This window comes from Hemicordylus capensis, chromosome 2 (genome assembly GCF_027244095.1).
Source record: "Hemicordylus capensis ecotype Gifberg chromosome 2, rHemCap1.1.pri, whole genome shotgun sequence".
Taxonomy (NCBI): domain Eukaryota; kingdom Metazoa; phylum Chordata; class Lepidosauria; order Squamata; family Cordylidae; genus Hemicordylus; species Hemicordylus capensis.
In genome coordinates, this window is record NC_069658.1 from 188,667,111 (window position 1) to 188,689,624 (window position 22,514).

Sequence of the window (22,514 nt, forward strand, 5' to 3'; positions counted from 1 at the left end):
CACCCAGATTTACACAGATTTCAAATGGATTTTGGTTGGGCCTGGATTGCCCAGATTTTACTCTGGATCTAATCACATGGGAGGGCAGAGGAGGAGGGGAAAGTATACAAATCGGGCAAATAAATAAATAAATAAAATGCAAATCAGTTGCTGCCTAATTTGCATAATATGCAAATTAGGCCACCCGGATTTGGGAATAGCAATAGCAATAGCACTTACATTTATATACCGCTCTATAGCCAGAGCTCTCTAAGTGGTTTACAATGATTTTAGCATATTGCCCCAAACATTCTGGGTACTCATTTTACTGACCTCAGAAGGATGGAAGGCTGAGTCAACCTTGAGCCCCTGGTCAGGATCGAACTTGTAACCTTCTGGTTACAGGGCGGCAGTTTTACCACTGCGCCACCAGGGGCTCAAGGTTGCCCCCAGGGGCCACCAGGGAAGCTTGAATACGGCAACCCTAGTGCAGGAGTGTTGTGCCCTGCTGGGGATGGACAGCACAGTGCACCACTCACTGTAAGCAGCTGGCTGGCAAGCTGGCTAGCGGGGAGGGGGGAGGTGAGTAAGGGGGCCCCTGTGGTAGGATGAGGCAGCCTCAGAGGCAGGGGCAGGTTCTTCAGACCTGTCCACCCTATTGTAGCTCTGTCCCTCATAGTCTTCCCTCTTTTCCCCCACTCATAGATGCATTGCCAGAGCATTCCTCATCTCAGACTCTTCTACTAGTAAATAGGGTTGCCAGCTGACCCAGGAAAAGCCTGCCCTGGCCTGCTCTTGTGCCTTTAATGGCAACTTGATGTGCAGAGGTCTGTCCAGAAATCAGCTAGTGAAGCTTTTCACTGCATGATGATACACACTGAGCAGGATCAGATAATATCTCTCCCTATTCAGTCCATAATGCATGGAGGGAAGCAAGACTGTGCCTGCCTCACCCACCCAACCAGCACGTCTGCCCTGCCCTTAATGTCTCCACAGGGGACGAAACATTCAAATATGGTTTATGTGCATAGCATCCTAAGTGCGTAGGCCCAGGTTGCAGAGTTGATTTCTGGATGCTGTCCAGGACATCAATTGCACAAAATTAGGGTTGCCAACTCTGACTGAAGATATTCCTGGAGGGTTTCTTTCCCTATCCCCCCCCCCCGCCACCACATACACACACACACACAATATCAAGCCATTAACATCTCCAAGGTTGCTTTCAATAGTCTCCTGGAAATTGATGTTGATTCCTGGAGACTCCAGGCCAGGCCTGGAGAGTTGACAACTGTACACGAAATGGGCCTAGACACATTCTGTTGTAAGTGTTCAGGCTGCATTCTAATGTTACAGCCCTGCTGGGGCTCCCCTCCACATGTCTAGGCCAGATCAAGGAGATATATCATTCTGTCGGGTCCATTATCACTTGATAACATCTGCTGATAATAGTGGCTGACATACATGGCAAGGATGCCCTGGTGCAGCAAGCAAGCAGCCTAGCAGACCTTCCCAATTAACTGTACTGGTGCAGTGGGCCAGGGAAGCATCGATGTTTGACACCGGGGCATAGCCACCATTGGGCGACTGGGTTCAAAGAACCCGGGCCGCTACCCCTCAGAGGCCGCATCTCACTGCCCAGACATACACCCAGGACACAGGCCGCCACTGGCCTGGCTCCACTACTGGTTTGACACCTTCCCCTTCCCCAGGAAGCCCTGGGGAACATGTCCCCAAGGGCTATACAACCCTCAAGGGCATATTTTCAGGTGGCACAGAGTTTCCCGGGGAAGGGGAGGGTGTCAAAACTTGCCACTTCCCTGCTGCACCAGTGCAGTTAATTGTTAAATTCCTTTCAGCTGCTCTCTCACTGCACTGGTGCATCCTTGTTCTATATGTCAACCACTGCCACTAAGGCCACAAGAGGAAGGACTAGTTAAAACACTGGCAGCTCTGGCTAGGACAGGAAGCAGGTATGCTTCGTTGCTGGCCTTGGGTGAAGGCAGCAGTGGTCATTATGCACAGCAAACATGTTTGATATTCTGTAAGTCTGGAGGGAAATTTTGTTTCCGAAAGGAAGATCTGTGTGTACGTGGAGGAAAGCTGGATGAAGCAAATCTGTGAATACTGGTGCTGAGGCAGACATGGGCAACTCCAGGAATCCTAGTTGCTCCCAGCCTCTGCCTGTGCTTAAACTTGCTAGGCCCCATTCTCAGACCACTCAGAAGTCCAGACATCCAGACTCCTGGCCCTCGCCCATCAGACTCCACTTCTCTCTACAGAACAGCTGCCTCTGAGGCGGGATGGGGCGTGCCAGGCATTGAGGGAGACAGGCCCAGGCCCACTGGGCCAACCCGGGCCTGCCACCCTCCTCCCTGCGCTCCGGGATCTTCCCTCCCTCAGGCAGTTGGGGTGGGGAAGGCCTGTGGAATGCTGCTCAGCGGCTTCTCAGGGTGTGGAGGAAGCCAGCCCTGACACGCGCCCCCAGTCACTTGGCTCGTGGCTCCCCTCACGCCAAGACTGGGTGGGGCCACTCCTGTTAACCTCTGAGATGCTGGATCCCTCCACTCTTTCCTGGCATTTGCTGGAAAAAGTCCTCAGGGGCCAAGACCGGAGGCCTTAGCGTGATGTTAGCAAGTTGCAAGGAACTGGCGGGACCTTGGTGTTCCTCGGACGCCATTCCCTACATCTGTTACCTAGCCACACACTTTTTGTTTGGGAGCCAGTGTCCTTTAGTGGCTAAGCAACTGAGCGATGAATGAAAAAGGCCCAGTTCAAAGGTCGCTTCTGCCACAAACTCAGTCACTAGGTGGCCTTAGCCAAGTCACCATATCGTAGCCTGGCCCCAGTCTGCAATATGGAGGTAATCACAGTATCCCGCCTTACAGGGTTGTTGTAAAGATTACAGGACTCTACAGTACATGCAATTCCTTAGTTATTCATACACAGGCACCCACTTTTGCCCTCAGGCTTCCCACAAACCCATGACTAGATGCTATCTTTTCCTGTAAACTTAACTTTCCACCGTCTGTCTCATACCCATCCCCCATCCCCAAATAGCGCTATAGCTTTTACCTCAGAACTCTTCCCTACCCTGTGACTATTTCTCCATTACATGGATTTCTATGTCCCTCTTTCAGAGATGCCCAGGGAAGAAGCAAGGTAGGAGTGGGCCCCTGGGACAAAAGGTGAAGCAGGTGAAGATGGACTCACCTGTCCACCTTCTTCAGAGAGGTGTGTGTGAGAGAGAGCAAAGAGCAAGTTGTCACCCAGCCCTTCCTCCCTCAGAGGCCCAGAGACATTTGTCCCCTCTCTTGTTCAACTATAGCTACTCTATTGGAGACACCCCGTGTTTCAATAACACATTCCTTGCCCTGGAACATACTTGAGTGTTTTTGGAAGTTTGATCTGGCAGCCCCCATCTCTTTTACCACCCTGAAATAGTTCTTTCACGTTCTCACATGCACACATCTTGAACATTTATCCCACTCATCCCAGTGATATATCTGAAATACACGAATCCTTATTCATATATACATTTATGCATCCAATGGGGTTCAAGCAAGTATTTCTACAAAAATGCGACAAACCAAACAGCAATTGAGCCAGTGTAAAACACAAGCAGCAGAATAACATATCTGAGAGCTGCCCCATATTTCAGCCCTCTGACTTTTCCATCAGCTGTTTTGCACCCTGACTGTCCATCTCAATGGAGCCTCTAAATACAAATCACCTCCCGGAGGATCCCTCACCCTCTGCTCCACACCTGCCTCGTTTGGGGGCCCTGACTCTTGTTTCCCCCCTACACACAACAGGGTGTGACACAGGGCATGCACGCGCACACCTGCCCTGAGGGGGCTAAGAGGAGAGAGGAGGGTGTCAGGCCTGTCAAGACTGGCCAACTGTAGCCCCACCCCCAGAGGTACAATCCCAAAAGTTCAAGAAGGGATGCTGTGTGCAGAGGAGTGAAACTTTTGAAAGAACAACCTGTTGGGTCCAGAGAATTGGTGAGCCCCCTCATCTCTGAAGAAGAGGGAAGAAGCTGGCGGTGGGGTAGACATTCACCCCCACTGGAGCAAGGAGAGATCCCCAAGGGCTCATACCCTGAGCAGAAAGAGAACTCCAGCACTTAGATTGTGTATCTTCTTGGGACCCAAAATTCTGCCACAAATCTAGTCTTTCCTCAACTGGACAGCATTGGCAACCTTCCTGCCTGGAAGCATCAGCACCGTCCACCCCAGCAGAGATGGCCTTGGCTGATTTTCACTACACCACCGGCATAAGCAGTGGATTCAAGGTTTACATCTTGGAAGGTGAGTCCCAGCAGTCAAATGCCTGCTTCTTACTGCCGGCTTGGCTGCTTTCCCAATGTCCAGAGTTTGACAGGGAGGAGGGTTCAGGATTGGAACTGCTCATCTGACAATAGGCTAGGAGCTGTCCTCGGGGTTCTGTGTGCAACTGGTAGATCTAATGCAAGAGCCGCACTGAATTCCAGACCAGCTGGAGGGATGTCGGGTGCTCTGGTTGGAATGAGTGCCTTTTCTTGACTCTGGATAAACTAGTTCTAGCTCAACCAACTTTAGGAAGTGTGCTTTGAATGAGAAGAGCCATGGACAGTCCTCTTTTGTTACTGTTGCTGCAGCAGCTGCTGTCTTTACACACCTTCATGAACCAATCTGCAATATCCTCAGGGCATGAAAAACAATTGCAGACTCCAGCTGTGTACAGCGAGCCAACACCTTGCCTTCCCACCTTCACCTCTCTCCTAGTTGTACTCTGCAACCCAACTCACAACCCCCTGCCTCATTCCACACTTCCCTCCAACTTTTTTCTACTTACTGCCACACTTCAGGAAACTGGTTATCTAGACCCATTTCAAACTGGCTTTCAGGCGGGCTATGGGGTGGAGACTGCCTTGGTCAGCCTGATGGATGATCTCCAATTGGAAATGTACAGAGAGAATGTGACTCTGTTGGTCCTTTTGGATCTGTCAGCAGCTTTTGATACTATGGACCACAATATCATTGTGGCGCATCCTGCCCCTCAGGGCTCCATATTGTCTCCAATATTGTTTAACATCTACATGAAACCGCTGGGAGAGATCATCAGGAGATTTGGTGCAGGTTGTTATCAATATGCTGTTGACACCCAATTCTATTTCTCCATGTCAACATCATCAGGAGAAGGCATAACCTCCCTAAATGCCTGCCTGGAGGCGGTGATGGGCTGGATGAGGGATAACAAACTAAGACTGAATCCAGATAAGACAGAGGTACTTATTGTGCCAGGTCAGAACTCGGGGGACAATTTTGATCTGCTGGTTCTAGCTGGGGTCACACTTCCCCAGAAGGAACAGGTTCACAATCTGGGAGTGCTTCTGGATACAAACCTCTCCCCAGTATCCCAGGTTGAGGCAGTGGCCAGAGGTGCTTTCTATCAGCTTTGGCTGATATGCCAGCTGCATCAGTTTCTTGAGATAAACAAACTCAGAACAGTGGTACATCTGCTGGTAACCTCCAGACTTGACTACTGCAATGCACTCTATGTGGGGCTGCCTTTGTACGTAGTCTGGGTAATTAAGAGAATGTCTTCTTTGCCAAGCACATAGGGAGACCAGTGGGGGCACCGGTTCAGCCCGCTGCCAGCAGCCCCCCCCCCAGCGATGCCCCCTGCGCCTGATGTCAGTCACAGGGGGTGTGGTCTTGCACACAAACAGGGTTGCATGCCCCATTTGCAAGCAAAATCCAGAGTGGCTCTCCCTGCCTTTTTAAGGCACTGGCCAGATTTTGCTTGCAAATGGGGTACGTATCCATGTTTGTTAGCAAAACCATGTCCACTGCGTCTGATGTCAGATGCAGGGGGCATGGCTAGGGTAAAGGCATGGCCCCTGAACATGGCGGCCCGGGTTCTTTGAACCTATTCGCATGATGGTGGCTCTGCCCCTGCTCTTCACCATGAGCCCCACTGACCATTGAGCTCATCTGGAGAGGTTTGTCTGCAGTTGCCACCGGCTCATCTGGTGGCTACTCAGGGACGAGGCTTCTCAGTTGCTGTCCTGAGACTCTGGAATGCACTCGCTGTTGAGACCCTCCCCATTTCTGACAACTTTTTAAAAGGCAGTTAAGACACATTTGTTCACCCAAGCTTTTAATTAGATTTACAGGGTTTCTTTATACAGTTTTTAACATTGTGTTAAAATTTAAACTGTTCTAATGTTTAAATTATTTAATTCTGTTTTAATTTGTATTGTTTTTATTGTAAACCACCCAGAGACATCAGTTTGGGGGCAAGGTGTGTGTGTGTGTGTATTCATATATATATTCCATATATATATATATATATATATATATATATATATATATATATATATAAAATATAAATATATGTATATTTCATAAACTCTCTCTCTCTCTCTCTCTCTCTCTCTCTCTCTCTCTCTATATATATATATATATATATATATATATATATATATATATATTTCAGAACTTAAACACATTTAGGAAGGGGAAATTATCCTAAACTTAATTTGTTTGCAAAATTCCAAGTGTACAATCTTGTAAATATAGGAAAGGAGTATTATTTCATTTCATTTTGTGTTTCAACATTAACATAGGAAGCTGCCATATTCTGAGTCAGACCATCTAGCTCGGTATACACGGACTGGCAGCGACTTCTCCAAGGTTGCAGGCAGGAATCTCTCTCAGCCCTATCTTGGAGATGCCAGGAAGAGAATTTGAAACCTTCTGCTCTTCACAGAGCAGTTCCATCCCCTGAGGGCAATATGTTACAGTACTCACACATGTATTTTCCCATTCATAATCATATACAACCAGGGCAGACCTTGTTTCACTAACGGAACAAGTCATGCTTTCTACCCCAAGACCAGCTCTCCATTCACTGTTAGAGAGCCTGTTGAGTTGTCTTACATGTCTTTTGGTGCTCTTTTGTCTTGTCTCTCCCTTCCCCGCCCTTTGTTGTTTGTCCCCACTGCTGAAATGTGAATTTCAAACTCTTTGAGATGTGGGGGGTGGGGTGGGGGGAATGACATGTCTCTTTTTTGGAAAAAAAATAGTGTTATTCTGTAAAGCACCATGTACACTCATGTTGACTTCAGCCCAGAAGAATAATGGTTGTGTAAATCTGCTTTGAGTAGTGAAAGCATTTTGTCTTATTCAACACTGACTAGTACCTTCTCCTCCGGTAGTCTTTGAGAGCGCCATAATACAGACCAATTCATCAGCCAGGACAGGCACTGGGGACCTGTCTGGGGTGCTGGTGTTGGGGACCTGGGGTGCCCTTCTTGTATGCACCCTCCCCTGGTTTCCTAGGAGTTTTAAGATCTCTTCCTCCCACCCCATCAATACAGAGAAAGAGAGAACAGCAGAGGAAAGCCAGGATTGATCAAGGAATCCCAACATGCAAATTACTCATAACTGAACAAAACAGCAAAGTGTCTTGTGGCATTTTAAAAAGTAACTGGTCTATTGTAGCAAAAACTTCCTTGGATTCCAGCCGACTTAGTCAAATGCATGAAGCATTGTCCTCAGTTGGCTTCATGCATCTGATGGGCACTAGTCAGTGGAAGCTTCGGCACAATAAATCTGTCAAACCTTTAAGACGCCACAAGGCTCTTGGTTGTTTCTGCTGCCACAAAACAGGCTTGGCTTCCTGTCTTGGAACAAGTCAACTAGTCAGAGCTGGTGTTAATATACGGGACAAGGTTCACCGCCAATTAGCTAACCCTGCATGAACACTTAGGAATGCAGGTCCCAATGTGCAGTGAATAACCAGTCTATAGGCATGCCACACTATACCTGTTTGAACAGGAGCTAGTCAACACTATTCATCCACCCACTTCAGCGAGGGCAGGCAAGTGACAAAGCCCAGTGCAGACATTTCCCTAAAGGCCAGTCTACAGTACATATTCAGTAAAAGCATGCAGCACAGTCTCTCTGGAATTTTAATTCTTTGGAATGCAGCAGGGGAAGAGGATTGCATGTGTGAATGCTCCCCTTTCCTTTTTTCCCCTTTTAAAACTGTCTCTGCAAATAGAAAACTAGCATGCCAGGGAGAAGACTTGGCTAAAACTGTTCTTGCTAGACATGCTCATTTTGGGAGGGGGGAGATGGGGAGAATCATATTTCAGTAGGGAGCGCATTTCACAATCTCGGGGCAGCAACCGAAGAGGCCCATCCCCCTGTGGCCACCAGCCAAACTGGGGGCAACTGGAGACGGACCTCTCCAGATGACCTCAATGGGCGGTGGAGCTCATAATGAAGAAGACATTCTCTTAAATACCTAGGGCCCAAGCCATTTAGGGCTTTATAGTTTATAACCAGCACTTTGTATTTTGCCTGGAAACCTATTGGCAGCCAGTGTAACTCTATCAGCAAAGGAGTGATATGGTCTCTCCGAGATGACCCAGAGACCAACGTGGCTGCCATATTCTGAACCAACTGGAGTTTCCAGACTATGTACAAAGGCAGCCCCACATAGAGCGCATTGCAGAAGCCAAGTCTGGAGGTTGGCTAGGTGGCATTGTAGGAAGTATAATCAAGAGGAGGGCAGTGCTTCCTACATGATCTCTGAGTGATCCCTGATTGGCTAGGACAGCAAGAAGCATAGAAGCTGCAGATCAGGGAAGAAGCAGTTGTAACGAGCAAAGAACAGGGCCAGGAGAGCACATTTGGCACAGCCCTATCGTATTACATTGCCTTTATCTTAAGCTGTGGTTAACTGCCATGATCCTTGGCAAGTCACAGGACAGAAACACGAATGAATCAAGGCCCAAGATTCAGTCCCTGGCATCTTTGGTTCAAGGGTCTCAGAAGCAGAACCACAGAAACCCTCTGCATGAGACCCAGGAGAGTTACTCTCAGCTTCAGTCTGCGCTGTGTTAGGAGAGGCAAACCAATCAATCAATCAATCAATCAATCAATTTTTTGAAAGCAATAAGCCTTCACAACAGAACAAAAAGATGAAACAATGTCTTCCATTCAATGATGATTGATTAGCTCTACAAACAAAAAGAAGGCAAAAATGGGGGAGGAAAGAAATGGAATGTAAATATCTATAACTTTTACAGTCTGTCACATTCCTGTTCATTCCACATTCCTGTTCACAAAGTCCTGACTGGCTAAAACACCAACTTTGCTGCTTTTAAAAATTTAAAGTGACATTTTTTCCCCTGCATCTTTGAACAAATATGTCAACGTATATTGCATTAATGACTAGCCTACCATTCTGGCCAAGTGGATGATCCAAAAATCCCTCTCTAGGAGCTCCATAAAGGGAGAAAAACAATACACAATGAACAAGCTCTTCAGTGACTCCTGAACCACATGGGCAAAGCCTTGCTTCCAGACCTAATCCAAGCCCCCATTCCTCCCTCCTGAGGTGGTGTGGTGAGATACCAGTAGCATTCCCTTTAACAGAGAGTCCCAGATGTTATTGACTACAAATCCCATCATCCCCAGTTGCAATGGTGTTTGACTGGGGATAAGAGGGTTGTAGTCAACTACAACTGGGAATCCCTGTTCCATTTTTAAAAAAATAGAATTTTAATTTTTCAAATTAAGGAGTAGATAGAGGAAAGATACAACAAAAGTATTCAGAAATATTGAGCAATACAAATTGGGGAGAGAGAGAAAAAGAACCGCAACCTCTTCCCTCTCTTTTCACCACACTGAACACTGGTATCTGAATAAAGAAGCAACCTTACTTTTCATAAATACAGATAAGAATGTGAAAAAACCATTTCTATTAAAAATGCCAAGTTAACAAAAGGAAAATAAAATAAAATAAAAAGAAGTTCTGAATATTTGTATTAAGAAGAGCTTTTAAAGATAATATAACATAGGTATACATATATTCAAACAATACTCTGTTCCAGCGGACTTCCACCCTCATTCTCGTCCCCACCCCTGCCCAGAGTACCCCACCTGCCAGTCTTCCCACTTATTCTCCCCCAGTCATGCAGCTTGCTTAACTATGGCGGCCACCACTGCTCCCACTCCTGCTCCTCCCTCCTACAGGAACAGCAGCAGTGGTGCCACTGCCACTAGCCCGAAAAGGGATGGAGTGGGATTTCCCGCATAGCAGTGAAATGACTGGCAGAGGTGGGCACAGGGCACCCACCACAACCACCTCCTCCTCCTCCTCCTCCTCCAATGATCTGCAACCTGAGGCATCTGCCTCATCACACCTCATTAGGAACATAGGAACATAGGAAGCTGCCATATACTGAGTCAGACCATTGGTCTGTCTAGCTCAGTATTGTCTTCACAGGCTGGCAGCAGCTTCTCCAAGGCTGCAGGCAGGAATCTCTCCCAAACCTATCTTGGAGATGCCAGGGAAGGAACTTGAAACCTTCTGCTCTTCCCAGACTGGCTTCATCCCCTGAGGGGAATATCTTGCAGTGCTCACACTTCTAGTCTCCCATTCAGATGCAACCAAGGCAGACCCTGCTTAGCTAAGGGGACAAGTCATGCTTGCTATCACAAGACCAACTCTTCTCTCCTGGCCCCCTGCTTGCTTCATAAAGTGTGCCATTATACTGTCCTAACTGGACTGAAGATTGGAGAGGCAGACAGCTCACTGAAAGGGCTGCACGTCCTCTGCACTATTCATTCATTCATTCATTCGATTTCTATACCACCCTTCCAAAAATGGCTCAGGGCAGTTTACACAGAGAAATAACAAATAAATAAGATGGATCCCTCTCCCCAAAGGGCTCACAATCTAAAAAGAAACATAAGATAGACACCAGCAACAGTCACTGGAGGTACTATGCTGGGGGTGGATAGGGCCAGTTACTCTCCCCCTGCAAAATAAAGAGAATCACCACGGTAAAAGATGCCTCTTTGCCAAGTTAGCAGGGGTTCACTAAACAAAAATGAAGTAATATTTTAGGCAAGCCAAGACCTGCATTATGAAGCTCTCCTGGTATAAATTGTGCATGCTGAACAAATGTTGAGCCTCTTACTTTGCATAATTTATTCCGCATTGTTTAAATTTTTAACATCATTTACTGTAATCTGGCTTTGTTCAGTGTGGGGAGCAGCAAGGAGTTACACGGGCCACCAGAACCTGCTCCCTCCACCCTGCCCGTACTAGAAATCGGAGTCACCTCCTTTGGAGACTGAGATTTTACCAGGCAATGTTTGAAACACATCTTGAAAGCCATAAGAACTAGAAACTTGCTTTTTAAATGAAAACAGAGAGATAGCTGAATTATGCACCCAGTGCTATGTGCTGTGCTTTGTCTGTGCTCCTGTGGAATCAAGGCAGCTGTGCCTCTTTGACTCAGAATGGAACTGTAGAGCTGCCAACATGTCACAGACGGGAACTGAAAGGTGCTTGTATCACCCCTGTTTTGCTAACATGGGTCACTGCCTCAGGGCTCTCTCCCTGCTATTTTTACACATTATTACACAGCACTTGAAGGCTCTACTCTGCCTACCTACCTGCCTGCTGTTTTATATTCATTTGCTCTGCAGTAGCCTGGCCTCCACTCATTCAAAAAACTGGGGTATGTGTTCCTTTGGCTAAAGATATAACAGAAAAACATCGTTTCCCTCCACTGTGCTACCAACAATTCACAACAGGCCTGCGTGGCTTCAGGGAGTACAGTGGCAGACTGCACACAGCATAGTGCCTTAGTGATCATGTGCAGGCAAGTCCATGCATGTACAATGAGAGCTGTGGCAGAGCCGTGCCCGGCTGCTGCCGCGGCCTCGCTCACGCCGTCCGCACATCTGATGTCAGATGCAGGGGCTAGCCACACCCCCGCTTCAGACATCAGATGAAGGGGACGTGGTCTGGCTCCCAAACAGGGCCATGCGGCCCTGTTTGGGAGTTAGAGCCTGGCCGCGCCGCGAACACAGCCCTGGCCATTTAACTCCTGAAGGGGGCTGCACAGCCCCGCTCAGGAGCTAAACGAGCACACACACCCCGTGTCTGACGTCAGATGCGCAGGGTGTGTTGGGGCCGCGAGGCGCGGCCCCTGAGGAGTGGCAGCCCGGGTTCTTTGAACCCATTCGCCCAATGGTGGCTCCGTCCCTGAATGAGAGGCAAGGGGCATGCAGTCAGCCCTGAGGAAATTTAACTTCTAGAGACCCTGGAGATGAAGCTGAACTTCAAAAGTTGACAATGTTTGCATCTTAGGAAGATAGTAAGCTGCCACATACCAAGTCAAACCATGGGTCCATCTAGCTCAGTATTGTCTACACAGACGGGCAGCAGCTTCTCGAAGACTACAGGCAGGAGTCTCTCTCAGCCCAATCTTGGAGATGCCTGTGAGGGAACTTGGAACATGCTCTTCCCAGAGCAGCGCCATCCTGAGGGGAATATCTTACAGTGTTTACAGATGACATGTCTCCCATTCAAATGCAACCAGGGTGAACACTGCAACCTGCTTAGCAAATGGGACAATTAATGCTTCCTCCAACAAGAAGTGGTGCAGCGGGGAAATGCTTGACTAACAAACAGAAGGTTGCCGGTTCAAATCCCTGCTGGGCTGGTACTATATTGGGCAGCAGTGATATAGGAAGATGCTGAAAGGCATCATCTCATACTGTGCGGGAGGTGGCAATGGTAAACCCCTCCTGTATTCTACCAAAGAAAACCACAGGGCTCCCAGAGGGTGCCAGGAGTCGAAATCGACTTGACGGCATACTTTACCTTACCTTTACCACAAGATTAGCTCTCCTCCCTACAGGAGGTGGGCTTACCCTAATGACATTTTTAAACTGCATCCTCCAAAGGCAAAAATTCAGCCAAAGTAGGGATGTTGGTTTAACCTGAGATAGCAGATAGCAGAAAAGGAGGACTGCCCTGTTAATCAGGGATAATATGGAATTGTCCTTTATGTTACATTTCCTAGCTTTGTTCAGACTTTCTGTTGTATGTGCATATAGGTGCCTGTATATATGTACAAGTTCATGCATGAAAAACAGTACATGCATTCATTTAAAAAGTAGTCTGGGTATGCAGATAGGAATTGTACTGGTAAAAGGGGAGTACTTTCTCCTCTCCCACTCCACCCTTGCTGCAGCCACCACTGCCCACAGAGAGAGGTGGCAAAATTTGAGGAGGGGCAAAATTTGCTGCTCCTCAAACCTTGCCGCCATAGGCAAATGCCTACTCTGCCTCTCCGTTAATCCACCGCTGACCACCTGTTTAACTTTGTCGGACTTTGCCTGGGAAATGCAACTCAGAAGGCAGCACACACACATCTTAAGTTGTTTGATGAATGTTTAAGGCAGTCATATATCAGCTTGCCAAATCCAATCCTTTTCAAACAATGAGGAACGAATCTTTGCAAGCAGAAAGAAATTAGAGAAATCGAGTGATATTTCTCCCTCCACCACCTCTTAGATCCATGTTAATTCTTTCTAAAGCTTAGCCACAGTCTTTTCCCATCACTGAAATGCAACCTTATCATTTCAAGGATCATGGCACCCCCACCACCAGCCGCCGCATTGCTGACACTTTGTTGCCTGCTCTCTTTCCAGGCCAGCCCTCTTTCGAGAATGAACACAAGTTCCACCGCCTCCCAGCCCATCGGTTGCCAGTCTATTCCATCAAACGCAAGCTCACTGCTGACATCAGAAGCCCCGACCACAGCTTGGAGGGTCAGAAAGTGTCAAAAATCAGGCGATCGGCATATGGGCCTGTAGCAGTGTGAGTAACTTTGGGGTTCACTAAGGGGCATTGTACCATAAGGAGAAAATGCCATGCTGCAGGAAACTGAATTTGGGGATAGTGAGTCGTTTACCTGGTATTTTAGAGAATGCTTCACATATGCTCTTGGGTTATAATCCTTACAACAGTCCTGTGAGGTAAGTCGGTGTTATCATCCCTATATTGCAGCTAGAGGCCTGAGGCTGGGAGAGAGTGTCTTGCCTACAGCTGCCTGGTGAGGGTCATAACAGAGGCAGGATTCAAACTGGAGTTTTCCTGGTCTCTCAGGCTCTTACTTGTTGAAAGTGTTCCAAGTGGCCTGGAGATAGATGTTGACAGTGAGAGACCCAGGCTGGACCTGAAAGTGGGGCCCTACCCAAGCAGGAAAATCAAAGTAAATGGAGGCTGAGAAAGAAGAATAAGCCCCAGGGTCGACAGAAGTAAACAGCTGCCACCAGTTCTCAGTTAATCTCACAGCACGGAGGTCTTCTGACTCGGTCAGCTTCTTACATTGATGTGAACTAAGAGTGTCCCCACAATGTACTGCAGAATCTTATCTGTGACACTGCAGAAGTTTCTACATCCATTGCCAAGGCATCCTCTCTCTGCTCCTGCTGGGTGTTGTCAGCCAGTCTGCAAAGAGCTCAGACTAATGCTGCTTCCGGTATAGGAGGGGGGCATGTGGGAAAATCCCTGAATGACTCCCACATTACAGTTGGCAGCCCTAGTTGCACCATGTGTAGGGGGCTGGGGGCGCATCATTAGGAGGCTCTGTTTTAGGAAGCAACATCGGTGTGGAGCAATGTTTCCTTGCTGGATCTGGAGGCACGTATGTACAAGAAGGTCTGCTTGTATGATTATACAGTAGTTCTCAGTTCATCCACCAAGTTACCTACCATGTTTTCTTGGATGTATCCTCATGGCATTCTTCTGGAGTGGGAGACAGTTAGTTGCATTTTGCAGAAGGGGAAAATCAGGCTTGAGACTACCAATTATTATTTCCCCACAGCTAGTCCATACAGTTCGTCGTTAAAGCAATGGAATTCCAGATGTTAGCTTATCATGTGTTTGTTCTGGACTGATTAATCAGCTGTAATGTTCATTTCTTGATTCTGTACAGTAACTAATATTGATCTGAACCATTACTTACAAATAAACATGAACTGAAATAGTGGGAGAAAATCTATACCCATTACCATTCTTTATATATTTCAAATATGGAATATCGTTGCACCTGTTCTACTGAATACATTGGGAATGCTTTTGTTTGGTTCCCCCACCCCCCTAGTTCAAATGGAAATGCACATACGTGTGAGATATCTAGAAGCTAAAAGCTTCCTGTTAGTACACAGCTACAGGTGCAACAAGCTAAATGTTAAATGTGATGGAATAGCCTTGGGCAAGTTGCTAATCTCTCGGCTTCCTTTCTCCATCTGCGAAATGAATGAATAAATTGCCTAGACTATTTTCTATTCACTGTGTACTATTTTTATGTTAGCAAGCTATAAAGGGAGGGGGGCTGGTTATAAACCATGTACCAGGCACAGAAAATCTTGTTATGGTGCAGAATGTGAGTAGAAAAGGGGAGAGAAAGAGTGTTAACCTTCTCTGAGCATGGAAGCTTTCAAAAAGGGTAAATTCATGGAGGACAAGGCAATCAGTGGCCACGAGTCTGGAGGTTACCTCCATGTCTACTACAGGCAGGATATCTTGAATACTACTTGCAGGGGAGCAACAGAAGGAGAGAGGGGCATGGCTTCATCTCCTGCTGGTGGACTTGGCCACTGTGGGAAACAAGATGCTGGACTAGATGGTCCTTGACCTGATCCAGCTTTTGGTCAGATGGGCATGTGTTCCCATCTCCCATTTTGTCCTCACAACAACCCTGTGAGGTAAGTTAGGCTGAGAAAGAGAGAGGCCAGTTGGCCTCAAGTCACTCAGAGTTTCAGATGACCAGTCTGTTCCTTGTGACAGGCATATGTCATCGTTGCCCAGGGCCACTGCTCCCCTCCCTGTCATCTCAGGTTCTGCTCTGCAGAGAATTTTAAAGAGATCCAGCATATGGACAGGCATGTGTGCCCTTCCGTGCTGCATATGGGTCTTACTCTCAACCTGTGAAAAGGAAGTGGCAGGGCTCAAGCCTGCCTGGAACCTAAGCTGCCTGATCTAAAAAACCTCACACCTGTCCCCACCCATTCCCCGATGCTGGAGGCCTGGTTGGGGTGCTTCACCACCAGTGAGGAAAAGGCACCAAACATAGAGTCAGGAACATCTTCTGCTCTCAGGCTGAGGCCAGGTTCAAATGAGAGCTTCTAAAGGATTTCACCATAACAGTCAGCCCTTCCAAATGGCTGTGGTCTTATTCAGCAGCTACTTTGCATAGCAATGAATCCAGGCCCTGCACTTTAAAAGTAAAGTGGTTTTCTTTGGTAGAATACAGGAGGGGTTTACCATTGCCTCCTCCCACGCTATATGAGATTATGCCTTTCAGCACATTCCTATATCGCTGCTGCCCAATATAGGTGTTTCCCATAGTCTGGGAAACATACCAGCGGGGATTCAAACTGGCAACCTTCTGCTTATTAGTCTAGTCATTTCCCCTCTGCGCCATTATTTGTATATAGGTCTATTTGTATATATTTCATCTCTCTCTCTAACACCCCAGCTCTCTGGAGCAGATGGCACTGCCTCCTGCCCCGAAACCAGATGTCCCAGTTGCTGCGTCCTGTGTCGCCACGTCCAGACCTGAGCCTTCCAGGGACTCTCGAGCGCTTCACCCATCCTGCCCGCAGAAATGCCCCTTACGGAAGCCACTGCTGGGTCCAGCCCTCTCATTGTCCCACTTGCAGCAGGTGAGTCTTGGCACTTCTTCTTCCACCCTGTGTAGCCCTCCCCCCAACCCACCCACAGTCTCTCACTTATACTACCTCTCTGCCCTGATCTTCTAGATGCGTCCTTCCGTCATCACCTGCGCCCCTCGCCGGAGTTGCCCAGAGGCACCTACGAACACCAGCCATCCAGTAAGTCTCCTTTTTCTCATTTCTCTCTCTCCCCCCCCCCACCCCATCCCATCCTCCCTCCATTCAGTACAAACTCACTTTGGCCATATCTACAGGACAAAGTTCTTTCAGCTTTATGCTCCTTTAACTCTCATGGCTAAAGATCCTGGGAATGGTAGTTTGGTGCTAAAAATTCTCTGTTAAGAGCTCCCGAGAACTGCAATTCACAGAATTCCCTGGAAAGAGGTAATGGCTCTTAAACCAGACTGAGTACAGTGTAGGTCTGACCTCATTCTCTCCCTGTCCTTCCATCTTTGTGATCTCAGCCATGTCACTTCTTATCCTTGGAACAGTCTTCCCCTTTTGGTTTGCAGAGCCTCTCCCTTTTCCTTTTTGAAAAACATCCTTCCCTGACTCATCCTGACCTCAGGGGCTAACTACTGCGGTGGAAATGCTCATATTAGAGCTGCTGCTATTTTTAGAGAAGCAGATAAAACCTCCTGTCCTGAGGGGAGTGATTTGGAGTGGAGCAGGTGACAAAGGGGTTAAGTACCTCTTCCCCTGTTACTTCTCCTGATTGCCCCCACTGGGAACGGCTTTTCTAAAAATAAGCACAGTGCCAGGGCTCTGTGATGTGCATTGGTGGCTATGCATTAGTGGATACTGTGCAGTCCACCCCTAATCTTCCCTGCTCTGCCTTACCATGACTCTTCCTAATCCGTCCCCAAAACTCGCTGTCAGTCCCTCCCTTTTCATTCCCATGCATCCCTGTCTTGCCCACCTGTCTTTTCATCTCTGCTCTTAGAATCACAGCTTTTTAGAGTTGGGAGGAAACCTGGAGGTCTTCCAGTCCAACCCACTGCTCAGTGCAAGACGTTGCTGCAGCACCCTTGACAAATGGCCATCCAGCCTCTCTCTGCAATCTTCTTGACCAGCAGTAGCTCATTCATTCCAGCAGTAGCTTCAGAGCTGTAAAGTACTCCACTTCTGTACTGTGAAAACGGAGTTAGGCGTGCAGACAGTACAGGAGTGAAGTGGCTTACTGTGTCCATGACAATGAGGTCGTTCACATGCTCAAACTGGTACGGCTGGGGAGAAGGCGGGTTGGGGGAGGCAGGCTCCTACCTGCCTCCTCCCAGACAGCCAATGGCTCTTCTGTGCTCCCCCAATCGTGTGCCCACACACGTAGTGCAGCAGTGATCAGCAGAGCCGGGATCCGGAGGAGAAAGTCCTCCAGTATCCCACAATGCACTGTGTGAGGAGTGCAGAGCATTGGGGGAGTTCTGCGCTATCAGATGCTCCTTCCGTCCAGCTGTATAGAAGCTCAGGCTGCTGACAGCCCAAGCGTCCACACGACTGAGGTAGGAGGGCACACATACGTCCTTCTACCTCACTTTTAGCCTGGGTGGAAAACCCGGGCTAGTCAGCGGATCCCGACGGATCTCACAACCAGCCCTACCTGCTGGGTAGGGCTGGTTGTGAGAATGACCTCAGTACCTCCTAAAGTATTGATTCTACACAAACAGCAGATCACACATGGCAAAACGTTGCCTGGACATCAGGACTACAGGAGTGTGTGTTGGTGGGGAGAGAATTTGCCTATTTGAATGTTCTCCCATGACAAAATAAACCCTGCCTACATGAAGCTATAATGTTAGAATAAGGGGCAGTCTGGCTAAGTTAGTCTCTAGGCACAACAGTAGGTACTGGTAGCCTTAGGACCCAGAGATCTGAAGGAGTACTGTACTGATACTACTTTTTAATGTACTGATGCTGTTATTTATCTTTTTAATCTGTGACCTGTTCCAAGAGCCTTAGGACTGAAGAATGGCAGACAAATTCCTGTGATAAATAAAATAGGCAAGGCCTCATCTCCCTAGTATACTAGTATTCTATGTGCAAGGAGAATTCTCCACCACTTTCAGCTTCTGTCCATCCAGAGGGTCACATGTGGAATGGGATTCCCCAGAAGCTGAAGTTCTGTATTTTCCCATTCTCACCTTCCATTATCAGCCTGCAGACAGGGGAAAGATCAGAAGAAAGATCCTGATGGTTTGGGACACACTTCCCTCCCTCATCTGACTTCTTCCCGTGTGTGTGTGTGTGTGTGTGTGTGTACAGACACACACACACACGATCATGTGATTTTGCACCGCCACTCACCTGCAGTCTGAGTGGTGCATCCCTGAGGCCAGGAAAATTTTTATCATGTAATCTGCTGATGGTCTAGAACAGGGATTCTCAACGTTGGGTCCCCAGATGTTATTGGACTTCAACCCCCATAATCCCCAGCCCCAGTGGCCTTTAGTTGGGGATTATGGGAGATTAAGTCCAATAACATCTGGGGACCCAACGTTGAGAATCTCTGGTCTAGAAGACCAACCCAGATGCACATTATAAATACTCTGGGCAGGGACTGTATCACTTCTGTATAGCGCCTACACTGCTGGCATGATGGAAACATTAAACAGCAGCAGCAGTTGAGTATCAAATGCCTTTTTTGTCTACCTGCAGAGAATGCCATACAACTCTGGCTAACAGGGAGGGGAGGGGAGAGGAAGACCAATAGATAGATAGATAGATAGATAGATAGATAGATAGATAGATAGATAGATAGATAGACAGATCCCTCCTTTGCAATATTTTTTTAGTTTATAGAGGGACACTCCTTCTTCCTGTATGCAGTCATCAAATATCTGTTTGTACGGAGCACATAAAATCCTTACTCTAATTCACTCATGATTACAAAATGTATTTGCATAGAAATGCATGGCTTGCTTTGCATGGTGAAGTGGGTGTTCACATGGAGGATGTTAGGGAAGTAGGATTTAAGAGGGCTACTCAAGGTCACTTAATAAGAATTGTTTACAGGACACCTTCTAACAACTTCATTGTTCTCACTATCAGGAAGGGTTAAAAGTGGTAGTCTAGATTAACTAATGCAGACCACAAGAAAACAATTTTATGTAGGTAGAAGCCTCTTTCAAGCCCCTAACCAGCCCTCTCTCTCATTCTGTCTCCTAGCAGATGTTGCCACTGAAGCACAAGAACAACCTGACCCCCGATTCTCCCCACTCACAGAGGCTCCATGCATGGACCACCAGCGCAGCAAGGCCTGCAGCACAACTCAGTGGAGAAGCCTCTCCCAAGCAGATACGTGACACGGCCGACAAAAATCCCTACCCTAGCCCTTGATGGCTTGGGGTCTTGACCTGGAAAGGTCCCCCCGCATCTCTGTAGCCTGTCCTTCTTAGAACGTCCTAGAACTAGGCGTCCTGACTGCCAAGCCCCACCTCTTCTTCCTTGAGACCCTATTAGCCTCCCTTCTTCCTACACCATGCTTCTGGCTCCATGCCCTCCTTCCCAACATCTTGATATGTTCTCATCCCGCTTGTAGCCTTGTAAATGGCAACTGTCTGCTTCCTGTCCTGAACCCATTTATGTGGAAGTTCCACTAGTTCGAGAGGATGTCTCTTCCAAGCCAGTGTGCTTGTAACGCAAGAATCCCCGTGCTAGATTAGACCAAGGGTCCTCCTCATTCAGCATTTTGTTTCAGACAGCCATCAAGTAGAGGCCTCTGGGACACCTACAAGCTGGGCATGAAAGGCAATGAGCTTCCCAGCCCCTGGTATTCCCAGGTATGATGACTCTGTAGATCAGTGTGTGTGGGAGGGTTATTGTAATGCCTGCTGCAGACCAGTGGTGGTTCCCATCAACCCTAAGTGCAGCTCCCTGACTGACTGTTGACTGGGCCTGTGTGAAGCTTTGGTTGAAGCTGAATATACCACGCAGTCCTCCTGGCACCATGTGGAGGCAACTGTCCCCACTGTGCAGTGCTGCACTTTGCCCAGCAGCAGGAGGCTCCTTAGGGGAAATGGAGCCCTCTTGAGATCCTCCACCATCTTGGAAGGTATAGACAGAGTGCTGGGAAGTGTAGCCCTTCTCAACACTTTGTTCCTAGAGCTCAAGGAAAGGCTCCAACTCTCTTAAAGGACCCTCCCAGCACTGAGAAAAATGCAGTACTACAATGTGGAGGACAGGACCGTGAGAAATGGCTCTCACACTGAAGACTTTTTGTCCCCGCTTGAAAAATAGTGAAGGTCGCTGCTGAAGATGGAGGGGCTGCAGCTGGAGCTCAGTGGGAGAGCCTCTGTTTCGCATGCAGAAGGTCCCAGGTTCGGTCCAGATAGGGCATCTCCAGATAGGGCTCAGAAAGAGTCTCTGTCTGAAACCCTGGAGAGCTGCTGCTAGTCAGAGTATATTGAGCTGCTGACCAAAAGTCTGACTCAGTGTCAGTGTGAGGCAGCTTCCGATGGAACCTCTCAAAAGGTTCCAATTAGCTATCATGGCTAATAGCCATGGGAAAACCTACTGGTACCTCCCATAAATTTGTCTAATGCTTTTTAAAGAATCCTAGGTGTGTGCGCAAGGAGATCACTTAACACTTATAACCACCAACACCACCATCAGGGCAAAAGTGTTTTGCATGGCATAGATGAGAACACTCTGGACATTTTCACACAGGACTTAAAGCACTATGGCTGCAACTGAATGTATACTGTGAATGGAAACCTACGTCAGTCAGGACACTCATTGGCATTGCAAATGTCTCTCTTCAACGTGAGCAAGGAACAGTTTTTAACTGATCAGTCATTACCCAAGCCTGGAAGAAAGGAGGGAGGGACTTCTCTCTTTCTCCTCGCCAGCTTCTGATGTAAAGTGCAAAGTAGGACATACAAATCGTGCCTGTGGTGAAATAGAATGAACTCCAGAAGTCATTTGGGATTCATGGATCGCACTGCAGATGAAATTGACAAAGGCCCCTTTATATATAAACAGCTTAAATGGAGAAAGAACCACAAAGCATTCGTGCCTCTATCTAAATATTAGTTTGTAATGTATGTATAGGCTAAGATTCCAAGCCGCAATTCTTTGCACAAAAACAGTTACAGTCTGCAGTAACGTAGCCGGTGCCAGAGAATGACTGTGCTGCTGCTCATGACGCTGCGCTACAGTGAGAACAAGGGAAAAACGAAAGTCAGCTCTTGCGGTATGCACTGGTTGCCTGGGGAATGGAAAACCTAAAGGCAGAAAGCCCCCTCTGGTGTATGAGAAGTGCAGCCAGCAGGGCAGAGAGAGTGCAGCCTAGACAGTTTCTGTTTTGATTTCTCCATTGCACACACAGATGTAACTTTCAAGAAAAGACTGGAAAGGGGAAATTATGGCTGACTCAGTGTGGGTATGAGAGCAAAGACTCTGAGTGGCCACTGATGTAAGAAGACATGTGCTCAGTCCCAGACCACCCCCACCCCCACAAGAATCCTTCCTAAATGGTACACACCCCATCTTGAAACTGAAGGGGAACCATTTTTATACATTGTTTCATAGTCAAAGGCTGCCAAAGCAGCACTGAACTGTGCCTGTATGTGCAACAATCCTTCTGCCAAGGGCTTTTGGGTTTTGTTTTTGCCTCAAAGCACCATTAGGGGTTCAGGTTTGGGAACAAACTACATTGTATTAACATTTTAGCACACATTGATGTTGATTCTGCTCCGCATTAAATCTGATGGGCCCACATTTTTAGGCCTCCTTACATTTACTAATGCATTTACTGTGGGATAAACAAGCCCTGAATTCAAATGTAATTTGTTTATACAGTCAATGAGTAAATCAGAGACTAAAGGATAGTGAAACAAACTCATTTCTCTTCTTTTGCCTCTGAGGGTTTTTTTTAACCTGAGCAAGATGGAACTTGTGCATCCACTTCCCTTTTCCTTCCCTGTAGAGAATTTGGAAAAGAGTGAAAGTATCTGCTTTTCTTTGACTTCCTCAAACCTAGTGCATTGTGATATG

General features: G+C 47.5%; 1 protein-coding gene across 1 annotated transcript; it reads left to right on the top strand.

The window, feature by feature from the left end:
- The first annotated feature begins 2,405 nt into the window (after window positions 1-2,405).
- On the top strand, window positions 2,406-22,389 carry LOC128347771 (uncharacterized). The gene is made up of 5 exons (XM_053302867.1): window positions 2,406-4,289; window positions 13,494-13,662; window positions 16,328-16,514; window positions 16,611-16,682; window positions 19,686-22,389. The coding sequence occupies exons 1-5, from the start codon at window positions 4,223-4,225 to the stop codon at window positions 19,854-19,856; spliced, it is 666 nt and encodes a 221-aa protein (XP_053158842.1). The 5' UTR covers window positions 2,406-4,222; the 3' UTR covers window positions 19,857-22,389.
- The last annotated feature ends 125 nt before the right edge of the window (window positions 22,390-22,514 follow it).